The sequence below is a fragment of the Myripristis murdjan genome, chromosome 15 (genome assembly GCF_902150065.1).
Source record: "Myripristis murdjan chromosome 15, fMyrMur1.1, whole genome shotgun sequence".
In the NCBI taxonomy this organism is placed as follows: domain Eukaryota; kingdom Metazoa; phylum Chordata; class Actinopteri; order Holocentriformes; family Holocentridae; genus Myripristis; species Myripristis murdjan.
This window is the reverse complement of record NC_043994.1, coordinates 14,815,546-14,832,421: the sequence shown is the minus strand read 5'-3', so window position 1 is coordinate 14,832,421 and position 16,876 is coordinate 14,815,546. Positions and strand designations below refer to the sequence as shown.

Below are 16,876 nucleotides of genomic sequence, written 5' to 3'. Positions count from 1 at the left end.
AGTGTAATTTTACTTTTGAGGCATGCAGCTTCTTCCTGTGTGGGAAAGGAAGTCTAGTGATGTGTTCACGTTTTCTTTCGCTAACCTCTGTTGAACTGAGGTTGTGCTATCCCTCCTCAGGACCTGGATAAGCCCAGTCCACCCCAGAAGCCCCTGCCTGCTGACCCGCTGGGGAGGAGCTCTCGGCTGGGTCACAGTCCCGCTGCAGTGAGGGTCCACATCCCTGGCACTGGACCTCTACCCATACCTATCCCCACCGTGCCCAGACCTCCACCCTCTATCCCCCTACCAAGCAGGCCAGTCTTTTGATGATGATTTAATATAATAATAATAATAATAATAATAATAATAATAATAATAGCAATGATCAGTCACCTTTATTACAGTACAGTACATGTTATTTGTTCATTTTACCATAGAATGTAAAAATGTGAGCTATTTAATCCAGGTAGAAAAAATGTCTGTCCTTTCTGAGTCTATGAGCAAAATGATTCATCACTTTACTTCAGGGAGATTATTCATCATGTCCTGTATTTGTGATTCTTTTTTTTTTTTTTTTTTTTTTTTTTTTTTTTGCATTTCAGGCCTGTGCCGGTGTTACCCTTTAGACCACCAAAGACTCAGAAGGACTGCTGAGCTCCCAGTGTCACAGAGGAGCAGCACTCCTACCAACAGACGAAGGCGTTCTTCATTTGCACTATTTACTGAGACAACGCAAGACCTTTTCGGACAGTTTGAAGCGTCTCAGAGTTTCTAGGAAAAGGGGGCTAACATCACACCTTGGTGCTGTGCCTCTGTAAGGTGCTATGTTGTCCTCGCTCAGGTACCAATGAACTATTTAACTTTGATATTTATTATTACTTTGTGCACAGAGCACTCTGACAAAAAAAGTGATTTTCCCCGAGGAAAAAAAAAGAGACAGTGTGTCGTGTAGGGAATTTCCTTTTCATTCTTTAGTGATTTTTATACTGTTTCTGGGACAAAATACTGAACTATATGATGTTTTTTTTTTTTTTTTTTTATAATCCGTGAAGTTGCTTGAATAACTGAAGGGCGAAAAAGTTTTGGACAAAGGTGATGTTAAAGGGAAATGGAACACAACAAATCAGTGTAACTTATGGCCCAGAGAGCAGTCGACAGTTCAGTTTTTCATAAGATATTTATGACCTGGCAAAATCCAAATGCTTTAGCCATATCACCGTGGTTCTATAGAGTATACACTGATCGAAATCATTGTTCAAATGCAATGAAAATGGTGAAAATTGTACTTTGTGTGCAAAAGGCTGATTGAAATACTGAAGTTAAGTCAACTTTAAAGCCTCTGACTAACCTTGAACACGTAATGTGACGGCCAGCCCACATTCATTCCCTTATAGGTTCATTTTATCAGTATCAGTGCAAACTTGAGAAATGCTGTTTTCACACATTTGTACACACACTCTATGATCCACTGCTTAGAGTATTTGTTGGACACTCTGCAACATGCACTCCTAATACTGGCAGACACTGCAGAGCCTGAACGGATTTGACAGACTGATTGTGTTCCAGAGAATTACAGCAACACCAAATAATTCAACAATAACGCTGGTGTTTGGGAGTGCAAACATTTTCACTCGTTTGATACTTGAGTGTGTGAGCCAAGGAGGATGACTTCAGTGCTGTGAGGTTTCCAAGGCCCTCCCTAGACTTTGTCCAATAAGATATTTTACCATATCTGTCTCGTCTTTTTTGCTGCCATAGCATTGCATTTGGATTTTTTGTGGCTGAGTTATTCCTGATCTTAGACATTATTCATCCATTCATAGCATTGTTCATTAAAACTGGAGCTTGGCATTGCACTTTGAATATTAGGCACTTTCCTTAGTGTTTGTTGATTTGCTGTATCCAAGAAGGTTTCATCTGTTGAAAACATTGTAGAATAAGTGTTCATTCTTTTTATGTCTTAGATTGTGTCTGTGATTACCACCGAGCTTTGGATAATGCATTTTGTATTTTGCAACATTTCCAAATGCAAAGCATGTCTTCTCACCACTGTTGAATGATTAAGGCATACTTACATTTATTTGTGTAAGGGTGCAAGTAATGCTTTTTTTCAGATTTTGTTTTTTATTCAAGTATTCAGATGATTTCACAACAGTTACAGATGGCTAACAGTTAGAATAACTGCTCTCTGCTGGAAAATACTTGGTCGTGCTGTGTATGGTAGTCGAAAATGTTAATGCCATTTGTGAACGTACTGTGTTGATTTGCATAATTGTAACATGTTCAAAAGCCATTGTAAAGTGTAAATACTGTATGTCGGTAATCATGTCTTCTGCATTTTTTTCCTTTTGTTTCTTTTTTTTTTTTTTTTTGTACAAGCACAGTTATATAACATCATTTACACCATACCCCGTCTACATTTGTTAGTGAATAAATTAAATAATTTTGAAATTTCCGCTAATAACTGGTAGGCCAGGGACAATTGCGGAGGATAACATTCATGGTCAAAAAATTCAAGTCAGATCTGAACGATGAAATCACAGAGTCAAATAAAAGTTCCTAATAAAAGTTCCTTGTTTTAGAGATGTTTTATTTGAATTTGCTGTTCACATAAAAAATGACTTCAAAAGCAGAGTCTACATTAATTGGCGAAAATTAAAGCAACATTTGCGTAATGTTAAGTCTTAACAGGGTGTTAGTTAGCCGAACCACGACCCAAGACAACAGATCGGGTGTGTGGTGTCAGTAGGCTCTACATGTGTGTGTGTTTAGCTAATAGTCTTGGTGGTGGTGGCACTGTGGGTTCAGAATATATTGCCTACAACATTCCTACTGTTTAAACCATTTAATGGCCATCCATACCCTGTGTGGACACTGTGAACATAGAAATTCAGTTCAGTTCAGTTCATTCAATTTCTATGTCCAGGACACTTCCATGAGAATAAAGTCCTCACCCTTTTGATGAACATGCTCACAAGGAAATGTTTTGTAATTACCAGCATCTGCATTTCCTCTACAAACGTATTGGGCCTAATCTTAGAAAAGGAAAATGCACCAAAACAGAGCCACCAAAACTCTTCACCAAGTCAATCAAGCACATCTGATGAAACCTATAAACACCACTTGGAAAGTTAAGTCAACCTCCAAAGCATTAGTTCAGGTCTGTATGGCACATATTCAGTTTTGAAATATTTAGATCTAAAAAGTTATGAATACATACAGTAGATCAATAAAAGGCAGTTATGGAGGCCAGCACTGTGATCTTACGCTTCCAACTAATGTGCCATGCTCTTCTTCGTTTCTAACAGCCTGACGATACTCTGTTGGAAATAAAAACAGAACAAAAAAAAAAAAAAAAAAAAAACAATGAACAATGCTTTGTGATGATTGCAAATAATAGGCCTGAGCAACAACATAAAAATAATGGTAGGTCACAGGAAATAATGTCACCTCTCTTCCAAATGCATTCGCCATTTCAGCAGCTCCAGCCCCAAACTGCGACGAGGTAAACACCAGCACAGTAAGTATATGTGACATTTTCAAAGGTATATGTGTCATTTTTCCGATGACATAAAAAAAAAAAAAAAAAAAAAAAAAAAAAAAAGCCCCACCAATTTCTTACCTCATTCTTCACATGAGGGTCTGCTCCGCTATCCAACAGCAGCTGGACCAGCTTCTCATAGTTGTTCAGCACTGCCACCTGTCAGACAGCACTGGTCATTACACTCACCAAAGTGGATGTCAGTCTTTAAAATGATCTTATTATCAAAGAAGGCATGCCACATGCCTATTGTCTCTCTTGGTGTATAACCCAAAGCCACATAAGTTCACCATGAGCGGTGTCTTGCCATCCTTATCCTTGGCATTGACATCAGCTCCAGCTTTGATGAGCAGAGAGGCGACTGCTGCGTTCCCACTGACTGCAGAAACCCTCATCAGAGGGGTCCAGTGAGACACACTGTCCCTCACATCCAGCTGAAAGAGCAAAATCACGTCTGCATGTGAACATCTTTTAGATCAAATGGAAATGTATACCTTTGTTCATCCTCATTCACTCTGCTCTGTGTTAAAGCTCAGGTAGGGAAAAGGGTGGGCAAACATATTTGAGCAGCATTACCTCGCAGCCATCCTGGATCATGTACGCTATGACGGGCAAGTGTCCTCCATCTGCAGCCCAGTGGAGAGGGCTGCAGCCACCCATGTCCCGGGACTGCCATTTAGCTCCATACTGCCTAAGGTGCTTCACAATGTCCAGGTGGCCCGAAAAACATGCTAACATCAGGCTGTCAGAGACACACGCAATATTACATATTTAACAGAACAGCACTGTGCAGTAATTACTAATAAAATAATTATCTTTATTTGTTTATCACTTTTCAGAAACAAGGCTTACAAAGTGCTTCACAAAGTAGCAATTATAGAGAGCAACAGAGTAAAAACAATAGGATAAAATATGACAAATTAAGACTTTATTGGCCCAAGATATAAAATGTTTATTGAGGAAATTTTGCTCAGAAGTGTAGCCTAAATCTTACGTAGCTTATTATGACTGCATTGCCTACCTGTCCCTTCCAGTGCTATTCTTCATGTTCACATCAGCACCGTGTTTCACCAGTGTCTGTACTATTCTGAAGAGGATACAGGACATGTTGTGCAGCATTTTCCAAATTAATTTGCAATTTTACCAGCAAGCCCACATGAACCAAACAATCTACCTGGTGTAGCCTTTCTGTGCAGCCAGCATGAGAGCAGTGAGGCCCAGTTTATCAGTGGCATTCACACAGACTGTCCTACAGAGGGAAAGAACACAATGTCAGCTTGCTCTCGTGTGGCCTAATTAAACGATTTGCTCAGCCATGGTGGTAGGACAGATCTGTCTTGAACTAAAATTCATCATTTGAAGTAGGAAAGATTGCATCCCTTGTGCAATTACACCAAGGTGAGCATCTAAACTGAACTGAAGAACAAGTCAATAATGAATTCATCTGAGACCAGTAAATTAGAGTATTAATAATCCCCCACAATCCAACAATAATATTTGGGCTTTTCATGTCTATCAAGCGTACAGTTTTCCTTCCTCTTTCCTTCCTTCCAATTCCAGTGTAATGACAGCTCACCCCGACTCGAGCACTCTGTTCACCTGCTCCTCATCGTTCATGTTGACTGCCTTGTGCAGGTGCATACCACTCAGAGGCTCCCCTGTGTCACACAAACAACAGTTATTAGAGGCATCTCACATGAATCTTACTCACAGAATCTCATTTTTGTCTTGCACAAGTGTGTACAATAAGAATGCATTGAACAAAGTCATGATTTAAGCCCTCAAACTCTTATTTTCCCATAAATTCCACCATACGTTGCTTTTCCATATTGTTCAACAATGCCACATGCATTTTCTGTGCTCGCTGATTGAAACACTTCAATGGAGCTACATCACATTTATATTCTGAATGAAATATTCAAAGCCAAGATGCATTTAGAAAATAGCTAGGTGTCTTGGACATCATGTTATACACATTTCCCTGTAATTCAGAGGAACATATTTGGTGTCTTTGGAAAACTTGAGATCTCCAGTGGAATGTAAAATCAACTAGAATGTAAAATTAACATGCAGCATGCATTTGTAACAACAAACCCATCAATGGTAAAAGCAGAGTTGAGGAGGATTTTAACATTTGATTTATGTATGCATTATATTTTGTTTTATTTTATTTTATTGTATCTAGGTTACTGTAGGCAGGAGAATGACCTGTTTCAAGTTGCCTAAAAATGTCATCATGCAAAGGACTCCATTTTAGCTTGCAGGTAGAGTGGGTCACTGAGCTTTTCCTTGGTGTCTGTGGTTTGAAAATAACTGGCTACCTGTTACTGTAACCTGGGAGCTCCTTTCATTAACATGCAGAATGGAAACTCTCTGCAGCCTATACTGTTCTGCCCCACAACAGCAAAAGGCAGCAACTGCATAGAGTGTGAAAATGTGGGTGGGGAAAAAAAAAAAAAAAAAAAAAAAAAAAAGCTTAAAAGTTGTTTCATTACCTAACCAAACCAAGTAGAGAATGATCTTTCAAATGGTGGTGTTTTGCTGATTTAGATAGAGCTCTTTATCCACTTATCCCCCTCTGACTTAACCAACAAAGGAGATAAAGGCTTTTTGAGCATTTCTGAGCAAAACTGCAGCTACTGCCTGCGGCACTGTCCCTTGCAGGACAGTGTTGCATGAATACAAACATTGCTTCTAGCGTCACTCACTCGTGGTGCAGGCAGACACAGGCTGGCTACAGAGGGACTCTCCTGTGGGCTTGTTGATTCTCAGTCTGAACAAGTATTGCGTGCGGGGCTCCAGGTCTTTAACTGTATAGCAACTGCTGTAGCCACTGGGGGGGGAAAGTAAATCTCACAACATTGATGCATGCAACAAATGCCCACAGGAATAATCAGTGTTTGTTTATATGCATATGTGCACGCTCGTGTTAATTATCTGACTCTGGTATCAAGAGTACAGAGGCAAAACAGCTTGCATAGGATGATCTGAAATGTATCTGCATGAAACAATAAGAAGCTCATGGATACCCACACATAAACAGTCCCATATGTGCGTGACTTGGGGTCCATCTTCTCTATAGAAAAGCTGGTCCATCCCTCAGGGGGGCCCTGCCTTGCTTCATACTCTTCATTCTCCCAGCTCAGCTCAATACTGTGGTGAGTGGCTTCACCGATCATAGGAGGCTGTGGTGCTTTTAATGCTGTTTGGCAGCCTGGAGAATATAGTAGGCACTGATAAATCAAGGGTCAAATTAAAAGCAACTTGGCTTCAGCTTCTGCACTACTAGCTGGTGGCCACTAGAGGGCCTTAAAAGTACACAGACAGGAGAATAAAACGGTGAAAACTTGGAAAATCACGACCAAAGTGGTTGGAGGAAAGAGTAGACGAAGCCAGTAAAATCATCTAACGCTCATTTATCGTTAACTCTCAGCTTCTTTAAAACAATGTTAGCAACTACAGCGTTACGTTAGCCCAACCTCTCAAATGACATTCCGTTAGAAAAGGTAGTGTTAAGCTAACACACTTAATTAATGTCAAATTACCCAAATTATGGAGAGAGTTAAGGAAAATACCTTTTGTCAGTGAGGCCGGCAACATTTCATTCGTTCAACAAAACAATCAAGTTTATCAATCCAGGAGTGAAAAAAAGAGACTGGCCTGCGTCACTGAGGTTGAACTAAGTAGCAAAACAGCTACTTCACCTCTCCGCAGGCTGCAGTTTACGGTTGCCATGGAAACCGCCAGTGTGTTGCACGAGGCTACTTCCTCTAATTGGCTGCGAGTAAAACTGTATGAGATGATGATGATGATGATGGCTGCTCGATGCTTTGTGCGTCTGTCAATCATAAAACCAGCCAGCGCTGCCAAGCTGGCTGTTAACACGGCCTGCATTTAATGAAGGACAAAGGAGGGTGAGGGAGCTCTAAATTTATTTATTTATTCATTTGTTTGTTTGCTTGCTTACTCAGATAGGATTTACTATGGAATGAGCAGGGGGAGATTCTTACAGTTCCATTGTGTTAAATCCGAGTAAATATAAACTATTATGTGCCACTGCTTTATATCATATATAAACTATTATGTGCCACTTTATATCATTTTTCATTTTAGTGTCCCCACACAAGAGGGGCAACGCATGTCACATTGAACAAGCTTGGGTGTATATTTACATGCATTTTACATTCCATGCAGTTTTTGGATTTACGCGCAAAGCAGTTCTCACTACAGAGCACAAACCCGTCTGTGTCCCTTCCCATCCACTTTGTCCTCGGCAGTGTGTCATCTGGTGCTGAGCGCTGCTCTATGGGATTAGAGGCCACATGACCACACTCGGGCCGGCCGCCTAGCGAGCCTTTCATTTGCCTTCATTTGCACAGGCTGCTCCTGCACTGCCTGCTTGTCCAGCAGTTTCCTGAGGACTATGGAGGTATTCAAACTGCACTTCATTCCTGTGGATCAGCAAGTGTAGCCCACAGCACCTGGTGTATCACTTGGAGATGGCGCAGGATATTACCAATGCAACCGGCGAGGAGTATCTGGAGGAGAAATTACCCTGCGATTCAGACACAGAAGCTATAAATCTAGGAGCTGTGGCATATGATGACGTTTTGGAGATTAATCAGTTTGATGGGCTGCCTTATTCCTCCAGGTTTTATAAATTGCTGAAGGAAAGGAAAGAGTTGCCAGTTTGGAAAGCAAAGTGTGAATTCATGGACACTTTGGTCAATGGACAGTTTGTCATTGTCAGTGGCACTGCCAAAACAGGGAGGAGTTCTCAAGTAAGTAGACCACGCTGGCCTCTTGTGTAAATATCTGACATTTTCAGTGGTAATGCCATGACCAAGTGCAGTTTTATAATGCATTTTATTCATTTGACACTGCATTTAAGTTTTGCACCGGGAGGTATTCAGGTCATCTTAGCATCAAGTCTTACTAAGCAGGCAGTAATCAATGTGATCTACTTATTTCACTTTTGAAACAGATTCCACAGTGGTGTGCCGAGTTCTGTCTGTCGGTCCAGTACCAGCATGGCATGGTGGTTTGCACTCAGATTCATGGGCAGCAGACGGTAGATCTTGCCTTACGAGTGGCCGATGAGATGGACGTCAACATTGGCCATGAAGTGGGTTACAGCATCCCCCTGAAAATGTGCTGCTCCAGTGACACAGTCCTCAGGTTGGGGAAAACTACTGTATATACTGTATATCTGATACTTAAAGGCACAACCAGTGTTTCTTCTCTGCCTCTTTCCCTCCTCTCTGAGATACAATAATGCATGCTCACTACACACTCCTAAATCACCCCGCCTTTCTCACCCTTAAAAGAAAAGTGAACAAAAGGCTTAAGGGGCCTCTTTTTGGGGCTCTTCCACAGCTGCCCAGCTCCCAGTCGGTCCATATGTCACACTCGGTCATGTTGGTCCCTCGTAAGTCAGCTGGGGAACAAAAGACACAGCACATTGAGGGGGCGGGCACTTAGAAAACAGGCAGCCAGCAAGAACGAAAGGATCCACTGAGCAGGCTAACGATGAGAGTAAATTACACTAATAAGGGTAAAGCTGAAGTCTAGACAAAGCACCCTTCATTCAGAGGCTGTTCTGGCTTTGTTAACAATCTGTACCTCTCTTGCAGACTACCTTTTTGTGAGAGGCGTACCATTCAGTTTTACTTGAGGCTCTTCTGAATTTGAACTTGAACTAAAAATGCAATTCAATATTTCACTCAGTGTAAGTGTGATTAAACTTTTATGAAGCATTGTAAGCAGCAGATACAGAATTTGCATCTGTCACAATATGCAAAAACACTTCTTTTCCCAACGTTGAAGTTACTTGAAGGGAAATTTAGGGGGAAATCAGAGTTCATGGGGTTTAATTCTGTGCTATAGAAGCCATCAGTTTTGTCCTATCGCTGCCTTTTTTCTTTTGACATAAATTATTATTTTTATTCACCCGCCACAGGTACTGTACAGACGACATGCTGCTGAGGGAGATGATGTCGGACCCCCTGCTGGAGCGCTACGGTGTGGTGGTGGTGGACCAGGCCCACCAGAGGACCGTGGCGACCGATGTTCTCCTGGCCCTGCTCAAGGACATCGCCCTGCAGAGGCCCGAGCTCCGCGTGGTGCTCCTCACCGCCACCCAGCCCGGCCCCAAGCTGCTGGCCCATTACTCCAACTCGGCCTCCGCCTCCACAGTCCCTCAGATCCAGCTGGAGAGCCCGGGCGCGGGGGAGGTGTTGTACAGCAGCAGCGATGACAGCAGCGGTCACAAGGGCTACTTCTGCTCTGCCCTGCGTCTGGTGCTGGAGATCCACCGCTCCCAGGAGCCCGGAGACATTGTGGTGTTTTTAGTCACAGCGCAGGTAACGAGGTGCAGAGCATGACTGATGAGGCATGAGACGGTTTTTGTGCACCATGCAAAAATGGGCAATATTGCATCCCAGGTGGGGCTGTGGTAAAATTTAGAGCTCTTTATTCTGAACCAACGTTAGCTTGTAATGCCATCTCCAGGTCAACAGTCTGAGAATGCATGTTAAACCTCTCTCTCTCTTTCTCTCTCTCTCTGTGTGTGTGTGTGTGTGTGTGTGTGTGTGTGTTTACCATATATTAGGAAATAGATCTTGCGTGTGACATCCTGTGTCATGAGGGGCACAGCTTGCCCCCTGCCCTGGGTGAGCTCCTGCCCATCGCCGTGCACCCTGGCCACAAAGGAGGTCTGCCCACCCAGGGAGAGGAGGGAACAGTCAGGAGAGTTTTCCTCACCTCCAGTCCAAATGAAGACTTTTTTTGGGCTGTTGGCTCGATACGTTTCGTCATTGATGCAGGCCTCCAGAAAAAATGTGTAAGTTCTTCTTTCTTTGGAATGGTGTTATAAACGTAGCCTTCATAGCCAACTATGAAGCCTGTGACAGCTTTAAAGTCCTCCTGGTGTATAGATTAAGAAAGCAGGGATTCATGTGTTTTTGTCGTTTAACCACTACTGTATGCTAGATTTGCATATATGCTAAAATGAGAATTTGCTGTATCAGGATTGACAACTGTTGTTCCGTTGCAGGTGTACAACCCCAGAATCAGGACAAACTCAGCTGTCATTCAGCCAATCAGCATAGGCCAAGCCAAATGTCGCAAACAACTAGCAGGTCCAGCAGGTGAGACGTGACACTGGTGGATAAAATGTCTAGTCGGCCAACAGAGTGGTGTAAAACTCTGCCGCTGTTCTAACTGAGCAATTTTTGTCGTGTAGGCAAGTGCTTCTGTCTGTACCCAGAAGACAGGCTGCTGCCCAATGAGATCCACCCGTGCATCCTGGAGTCTGACATCGCCTCCACCGTGCTTTTCCTCAAGAGGATGGAGATCGCTGGGCTGGGCCACTGCGACTTCATCGACAGACCGGGTGAGAGTTACCTAAAGTGACCAAATGTGATGCCAGAGCTACTGCTCCTGGTCTATTTGGAGTCTGTGGCCGGGCAACAGAATCATAGCAGTGTTGGTAGACAAACAGACGAGGAATATCCATGTAAGTGAATAAACAACCAATGAAAATACACCATCGCAGTTGTCCCCACTCAACCTTAACCTCCTCATTCCAAAGCAAAGGATGTGCCTATCTGCTTTACAGTGATTCAGGAAAATATTTACAAAATCCAAATCCAAATATTCATCTGTTGTGAAATGAATGGCAGAATGTATGACAGCAGTTTGAATTGGACAGAACCTGTGTAATTCATTGATTTTCATGTGTCATTTAGCAACGATGACATGAATTTTGGGTCCAGTTCAGTTGGATCAGTGTGACGGGAGCAGACAGGGACTCTTCTGTTGGAGGCCAGTGAGCCGTGCCTCAGCTGAACTGACAGACCCTGTTCTGTTTGCATTGTTTTCGAGCTGACCTGCTTCCTGGTGCTGAGACCTGTTCCCCAGGATTTATTCACCCCCCCTTACACACACACACACACACACACACACACACACACACACAGAGGACTCATTAGCTGATGAGAGCATAGCCAGGTGCGTGTGTGTGTGTGTGTGTGTGTGTGTGTGTGTGTGTGTGTGTGTGCATGTGTGCATGTGTGCATGTGTGCATATGTGCATATGTGTCTGTCTTTCTATCCGTCAGTGTCTTTGTGAAGAGTGCATGTAAGGTGAATGTTGTTGATTATTGTTTTGTTATGCTGTCTGTAGTCTCACATAGAGCTAATATATTCACTCAACAACGAGGCGTGACAATGGGTCTGACTTTGGCAGACTAGAGCTGCATTGTTAGCTGCTGCACACACTGGGTTCATAAATTACTGCTGCATATATATATTTGATAAGGATAAAAGCAATCCTCTCTAGAATATAAAAACAGTTTTAAGCAGGTGGAGCTGGGAGGGGGAGGGTTAAAGCGATGCTGTAATGCATGAGAAGCAGCGGCAGGGCAGCTAAACAAGCAACCTGTCAAGGCTACGTGAAATTTAGGATATGAAGGATAGGAGGATGGGAGATATTTAAAGGAGATAATGATTGGTTAATTATGGAAAGCACAAAAAGTAAGGAACCAATCAACTGATGGTACCTGGATAGTTTACTTAGTTAGTTTACTCACTGAACTAGCTCCGCTCATTTCTGGCTGATACTTCCACTGATCACTGATCTGTATAAATGCTCTCCCTCTCTCTCTCTCTCTCTCTCCTCCCCCTTCCCCATGTTCATGGAAAACATGTTTGTTGCAAATGGCAAAAACAAAACAGAAAGTCATATATGTGTATGTACCCTGGGAGACATTTGATCGTGCTGCATGGCAGATGTTGGTGAGGATTATAAAATCCTAATCTGAGGCAGCCTTTTTCAGTGATTAGGAACATGCCCACCAGGGTGCCATTCTATTTGATGGTGATGGTCACAGGGCTTTAACGCTGCAGTTTATCTCAAGGGGGAGCATAACAGATTTAGTCAAAATGTATTTGTATATAACATAGTAATCCATTGCCTGTTTGTGTATTAGACTGTTAAATTGTGGTGCTGAAAATAGGGAATTAGAGGATATGTTGATGCCAGTCTTTCAAGTGAAAACGGTTTTATCAAAATTGTTGTTGCAAAATAACATAACAAGATTTAACTTTAGGAAAAACAAGGTGTATCATCCATGACACGTTCCCTGTCCTCTGTGACCCAGATCCAGAGGGCCTGATGCAGGCTCTGGAGGAACTGGACTACCTAGCAGCCCTGGATGATGACGGCAATCTGTCTGAGATGGGCATCATCATGTCTGAGTTCCCTCTGGAGCCGCAAATGGCCAAAACCCTGCTGGCCTCCTGCGAGTTTGACTGTGTCAACGAAGTGGTGACCATCGCTGCCATGCTAACAGGTAAGACCTGAAATTTGAATGCACTTCTTACAGTATACATTTAGTTGATGCCAGAGTAACCTATAATATCCCTGATGATCCACAAACACACAATGTACTATGAGTTAAAATATTATACATGTGATTAATAGTTAATGTCTAATTTTGTTAAGGTAGTGTTAACTGAACAATTAATTGAAATATGATTGAAATCACAATATGGCCAAGTGCAATATCAAAAATTTAAAAAAAAAGTATAATGTGTGACAACATAGCATTATAAATAAGTATGATGGTGCTACAGAGATTCCCTGGCTTACAAATCATGTTCTCAAGACAGGAAAAATTATATCATCATTATCATGTTAATATTTTTCAGTGATATGGAAACTATGGTGCAAAAATGATCTTCCCCGGCACATATTGTTCTGTCCTTACCAGTGCATGTCTATTGGACACGTCATACTCATGTATCAAAAAGTATCCATGTAGTTAATAGCAAAGTGAGGATATTTTTTTGCAAACCTCCTCTCTCACCTCGTCCCTCCCACAGCGCCGAGTTGCTTTGTGGTTCCCTCTGTGGAGCTGAGGCCAGAGGCGGCCCAGTGCCACATGAAGTTCCAGCACCCTGAAGGAGACCACTTCACCCTCATCAACATCTACAAAGCCTTTAAACAGAGCCAGCTGGATCCATGTGAGTGAGGACAGATTGCCCTGCACTGTCACACAAAATGTACACACCAGCTCCTAACACCACCGCTTGTCTGTATCACAGCAAATGCACACTAATGTACAAGAATACTGGACCAAATAAGGCCCAGTGAGCCCCTCCATTGTTTTAAAATAAAGCTGAATTAAAGAAGAATTCACTCCCGTTTTCCACAATGAGCAATGCTTCATCATCATGTCTTCATACTTCATAAGAACAGCCCAGTCTGTGATCTAAAAATAAACAAATGAGTAGCCCAACCAACAATAATAATGAGTGGAGATATATTTTTGTACTTCTGCAGTTGATTGACTGAGTGCTTAATGCAAGAAATAACAGCAAATATGTAATTATGAACTGCAAAATTGTAAAAGTGGGGTCATAATACGTCTGTGTACACAAAAGTCCCTGATTGTGATTATAATAGATAGGCCTCTTACGTTAGATCTGCTTACAATAACATTTTTTCCATCTTCACTTGCATTGGTTATGTCTTTGTTTCATGTAGATACATTCTTCTGGAGCAAGAAAGAAAAAAAAAAAAACTCTCTCTGCTGTGCCAAACCAAGCAAAACCTGGAGAATTATTCATGATTTAATAATTTAGTGCAGCAGACACCATGCACAGTAATTCCAGTCCCATGAGGATTGTGGCATAAATGTACTTTTTTTTTTTTTTAACACTGAAACGTCTTTATCATGGACTGAGCTTCATGTCCTCCTTAATTCCTCCTTCCTCTCTCTCCCCCTTAGGTTTCAGTGTGGAAAAGTGGTGTGAGGAGTTTTACCTGGACCACGCTGCTCTGCTGGTGGCTGACGCCCTCCACACCGAGCTCACCAACATCCTGAGGAGGATCGAGTTGCCCGTCTCCGTGCCCGCCTTCGGGTCCCGCATCAACACCTTCAACATTAAGAGAGCCCTGCTGGCAGGTTTCTTCATGCAGGTGTGGCACTTGTTATAAATGACCAATGATGCACTTTATAACCATTAGTGTGACTTTAGTTTTTCACAGCTATTTATAGAATATCTGCACATTTCATTTAACTTGTCTGTCACCTGCTGTTTAAAATAGTCCCAGTGTTGTTTTAAAATACAAAAAGTTCAGAAGAATAATTTGGTTTAACTGAGACAAATAATCATGACTGATCACAGTATTTCACAAAATATTTGTGATCATGGTTTTAGCCATAATTGTGCTGTCTTACCGCCTCTTTATCTCTTATAGATGCCAATGAAAATGGTACAATAACAGGACTCATGTCATAAGGCATTATCAATCATGTGAAAAAGACTTTATTAGCTGAACTACATCTAAGCATAAATTGAAGGATTACCCTCCAGATCTATTGTGCATAAACAAGTCTGCCACACCTGTTGAGAAGTAAATCTAATTCCTCTGCTTCCTTAGGTGGCGCGGGATGTGGACGGATCAGGGAACTACTTCATTCTGACCCACAAACATGTGGCACAGATCCATCCTCTGTCTGGATATGGTGCCAAGACGCCCAAACTAGGTCTGCCAGAGTGGGTCCTGTTCCACGAGTACACCTTCTCTGAGGACAACTGCCTCCGCACCGTCTCCCACATATCACCAGATGAGTAAGTCTCAGCCTGATGCCCTTTGATTTTAGTGTAATATCAGTTATGTGCTGTTCACATGCAACTGGCTTTAGAACTGTCTTGTTAACAGGGCGCTCTAAGTATTAAAATCTTTTTCGACTTTTGTTGTTGCTTTAACAGAGCCCAGCGGGCCACCCACATATCTGTACATTTGAAGGGGCTTAAACTAATCAAACAGGCACATTCCCTTTCCCTTTTGGGCCAGATGTCAAACCCCAGTGCACCAGGGGCTAGTCATACTGGCCGTAGAGGGGGGTATCATAATCCTGTTCTCCAGTATCAGCTGGATGGAAAGGGGATTAGGGATTGCACAGATCCCAGGGAGTGTGGAGCTGTGGTTTAATGGAGGAGGAGAAAGCTCTGCAGCCTTTGTCATGCTCTCTTAGGTTCCTGGTCTTGACATTTACTTTATTGAATCTGTCCATTGCACTGCAAATGGTGTCAGGAGCAGATGTAAGTTCCAGCAAAGAGTGGGTGTCATCCCACACTTAACCTTAAATGTATCAAATTTTGCAGCACTAATGGGTTTTTGCAGTTGGTATGCAGTTTGCGTACACTTTCATTTCCTGTTGAAATCAAATGTGTATGAACTGCGTTAAACACACATTAGTCACTCTCGTTAACATTATTCCAACCAGACAACAAAATACTTTGTTTAAATAAGCCTTAGCCTAATGTGCAAAACACTGTGTAATCCTCTAAATGTGTAACAGACTATTTGAGTGCATATTTGCCAAGCCTCTCTCCTCCTCTGCCAGGTTCATTCAGATGGCACCGCAGTATTTCTTCTACAATCTCCCTCCCAGTGAGAGTAAAGGCATCCTCCAGAACATTTTGGACCGTGGAGTGTCCCGCTGCCAAGAGAAGAAACCTGCATCCTTGGAAAGTGAAGCCCAAGGGGACCAGACATACGATCGCTGTGTGATACAGTGACTGACGCTTTGTGGAATGAAAAATGTACAATCTATTGCATTTTTTTTCTTTTAAGAGTTATTTCCTTTCCCATTCATCTCTGACACACATCGGTATTATCTTCGTGCCCCTTGCCCCTTGTCTATGTCAAGATATCATGCTTCGTATTTAACTTTAAATAGATATTTAAGTATTAAAACCGCATTAATATATGGATGAAAAACTGTAATTGCTGTTCCCGTTTGAATTGTCACTGTGCTACTACTAATGAATTAGGATCTGTACTTACTCCTTCTTGTCAGTGGAAAATGAGAGAATCTTACATTGCCAATTCCTTTTTGTTTCTTTAGGATGTGCACTGAAATGTTAAATACACATTAAAAATGTGTATTTATCCAGGTTTATGCTGTTTCTACTAGCTTCACAATACAAAAAAATTACATCACATGCCCACTGTTGTTATCTTTTTGTGGCTTCACATCCTGCTTATTTGATATTATTTTAAGCATGTGCAGCCAACCCAGCCGAAATTACATTCCCTCACTGAGTCCAGACCCAGAGCATCCGTGGAGAGTTCAGCCTGACTAATGAGGTGCAAGGACGGTTTGGGCCTGCCTACAGCTCCATCTGGTGTGGATACTGCCGAGTAGGGGTGGGGTGACCCAGTTCACCGGCACAGCATCAAAACACCATGTGACCTTTTCAGTGGCCTGGGCTGAATGGTGCAGAAATGATCACCGCCAGGATCCACAGGGTCTGGCCCTGCAAAACTTAGTTAAAA

General features: G+C 42.3%; 3 protein-coding genes across 3 annotated transcripts in view; 2 read left to right on the top strand and 1 right to left on the bottom strand.

The window, feature by feature from the left end:
- The window catches only part of adam12b (ADAM metallopeptidase domain 12b), an 86,782-nt gene extending 84,265 nt beyond the window's left edge, over window positions 1–2,517 (top strand). The window contains exons 22-23 of the mRNA XM_030071091.1: window positions 121–296; window positions 585–2,517. Coding sequence (XP_029926951.1) covers window positions 121–296; window positions 585–636 — 228 coding nt within the window. The 3' untranslated portion in view covers window positions 637–2,517. The remainder of the gene's footprint in view (window positions 1–120; window positions 297–584) is intronic.
- A 147-nt stretch (window positions 2,518–2,664) lies between these two features.
- On the bottom strand, window positions 2,665–7,207 carry LOC115372698 (fibronectin type 3 and ankyrin repeat domains 1 protein-like). Its single transcript, XM_030070789.1, has 11 exons — window positions 7,099–7,207; window positions 6,557–6,737; window positions 6,232–6,356; window positions 5,100–5,181; window positions 4,698–4,772; window positions 4,545–4,610; window positions 4,100–4,265; window positions 3,814–3,957; window positions 3,605–3,682; window positions 3,433–3,477; window positions 2,665–3,302 (listed from the first exon to the last, which is right to left on the bottom strand). Exons 1-11 carry the CDS (start codon window positions 7,121–7,123, stop codon window positions 3,258–3,260), a joined length of 1,032 nt encoding a protein of 343 aa, XP_029926649.1. The 5' UTR covers window positions 7,124–7,207; the 3' UTR covers window positions 2,665–3,257.
- A 644-nt stretch (window positions 7,208–7,851) lies between these two features.
- dhx32b (DEAH (Asp-Glu-Ala-His) box polypeptide 32b) lies at window positions 7,852–16,542 on the top strand. The gene is made up of 11 exons (XM_030071186.1): window positions 7,852–8,304; window positions 8,508–8,701; window positions 9,483–9,885; window positions 10,134–10,364; window positions 10,578–10,671; window positions 10,767–10,916; window positions 12,684–12,875; window positions 13,408–13,548; window positions 14,316–14,506; window positions 14,972–15,162; window positions 15,942–16,542. Exons 1-11 carry the CDS (start codon window positions 8,023–8,025, stop codon window positions 16,114–16,116), a joined length of 2,244 nt encoding a protein of 747 aa, XP_029927046.1. The 5' UTR covers window positions 7,852–8,022; the 3' UTR covers window positions 16,117–16,542.
- The last annotated feature ends 334 nt before the right edge of the window (window positions 16,543–16,876 follow it).

Coding starts and splice junctions, on each gene's coding strand:
- dhx32b (XM_030071186.1), top strand. CDS start 8,023: ATGGCGCAGGATATTACCAATGCAACCGGCGAGGAGTATCTGGAGGAG. Junction 10,672..10,766: donor ACAACTAGCAGGTCCAGCAG/GTGAGACGTGAC, acceptor TTTGTCGTGTAG/GCAAGTGCTTCTGTCTGTAC. Junction 13,549..14,315: donor ACAGAGCCAGCTGGATCCAT/GTGAGTGAGGAC, acceptor TCTCCCCCTTAG/GTTTCAGTGTGGAAAAGTGG.
- LOC115372698 (XM_030070789.1), bottom strand. CDS start 7,123: ATGTTGCCGGCCTCACTGACAAAAG. Junction 6,357..6,556: donor ACATATGGGACTGTTTATGT/GTGGGTATCCAT, acceptor TTCCCCCCCCAG/TGGCTACAGCAGTTGCTATA. Junction 4,611..4,697: donor GCACAGAAAGGCTACACCAG/GTAGATTGTTTG, acceptor TATCCTCTTCAG/AATAGTACAGACACTGGTGA.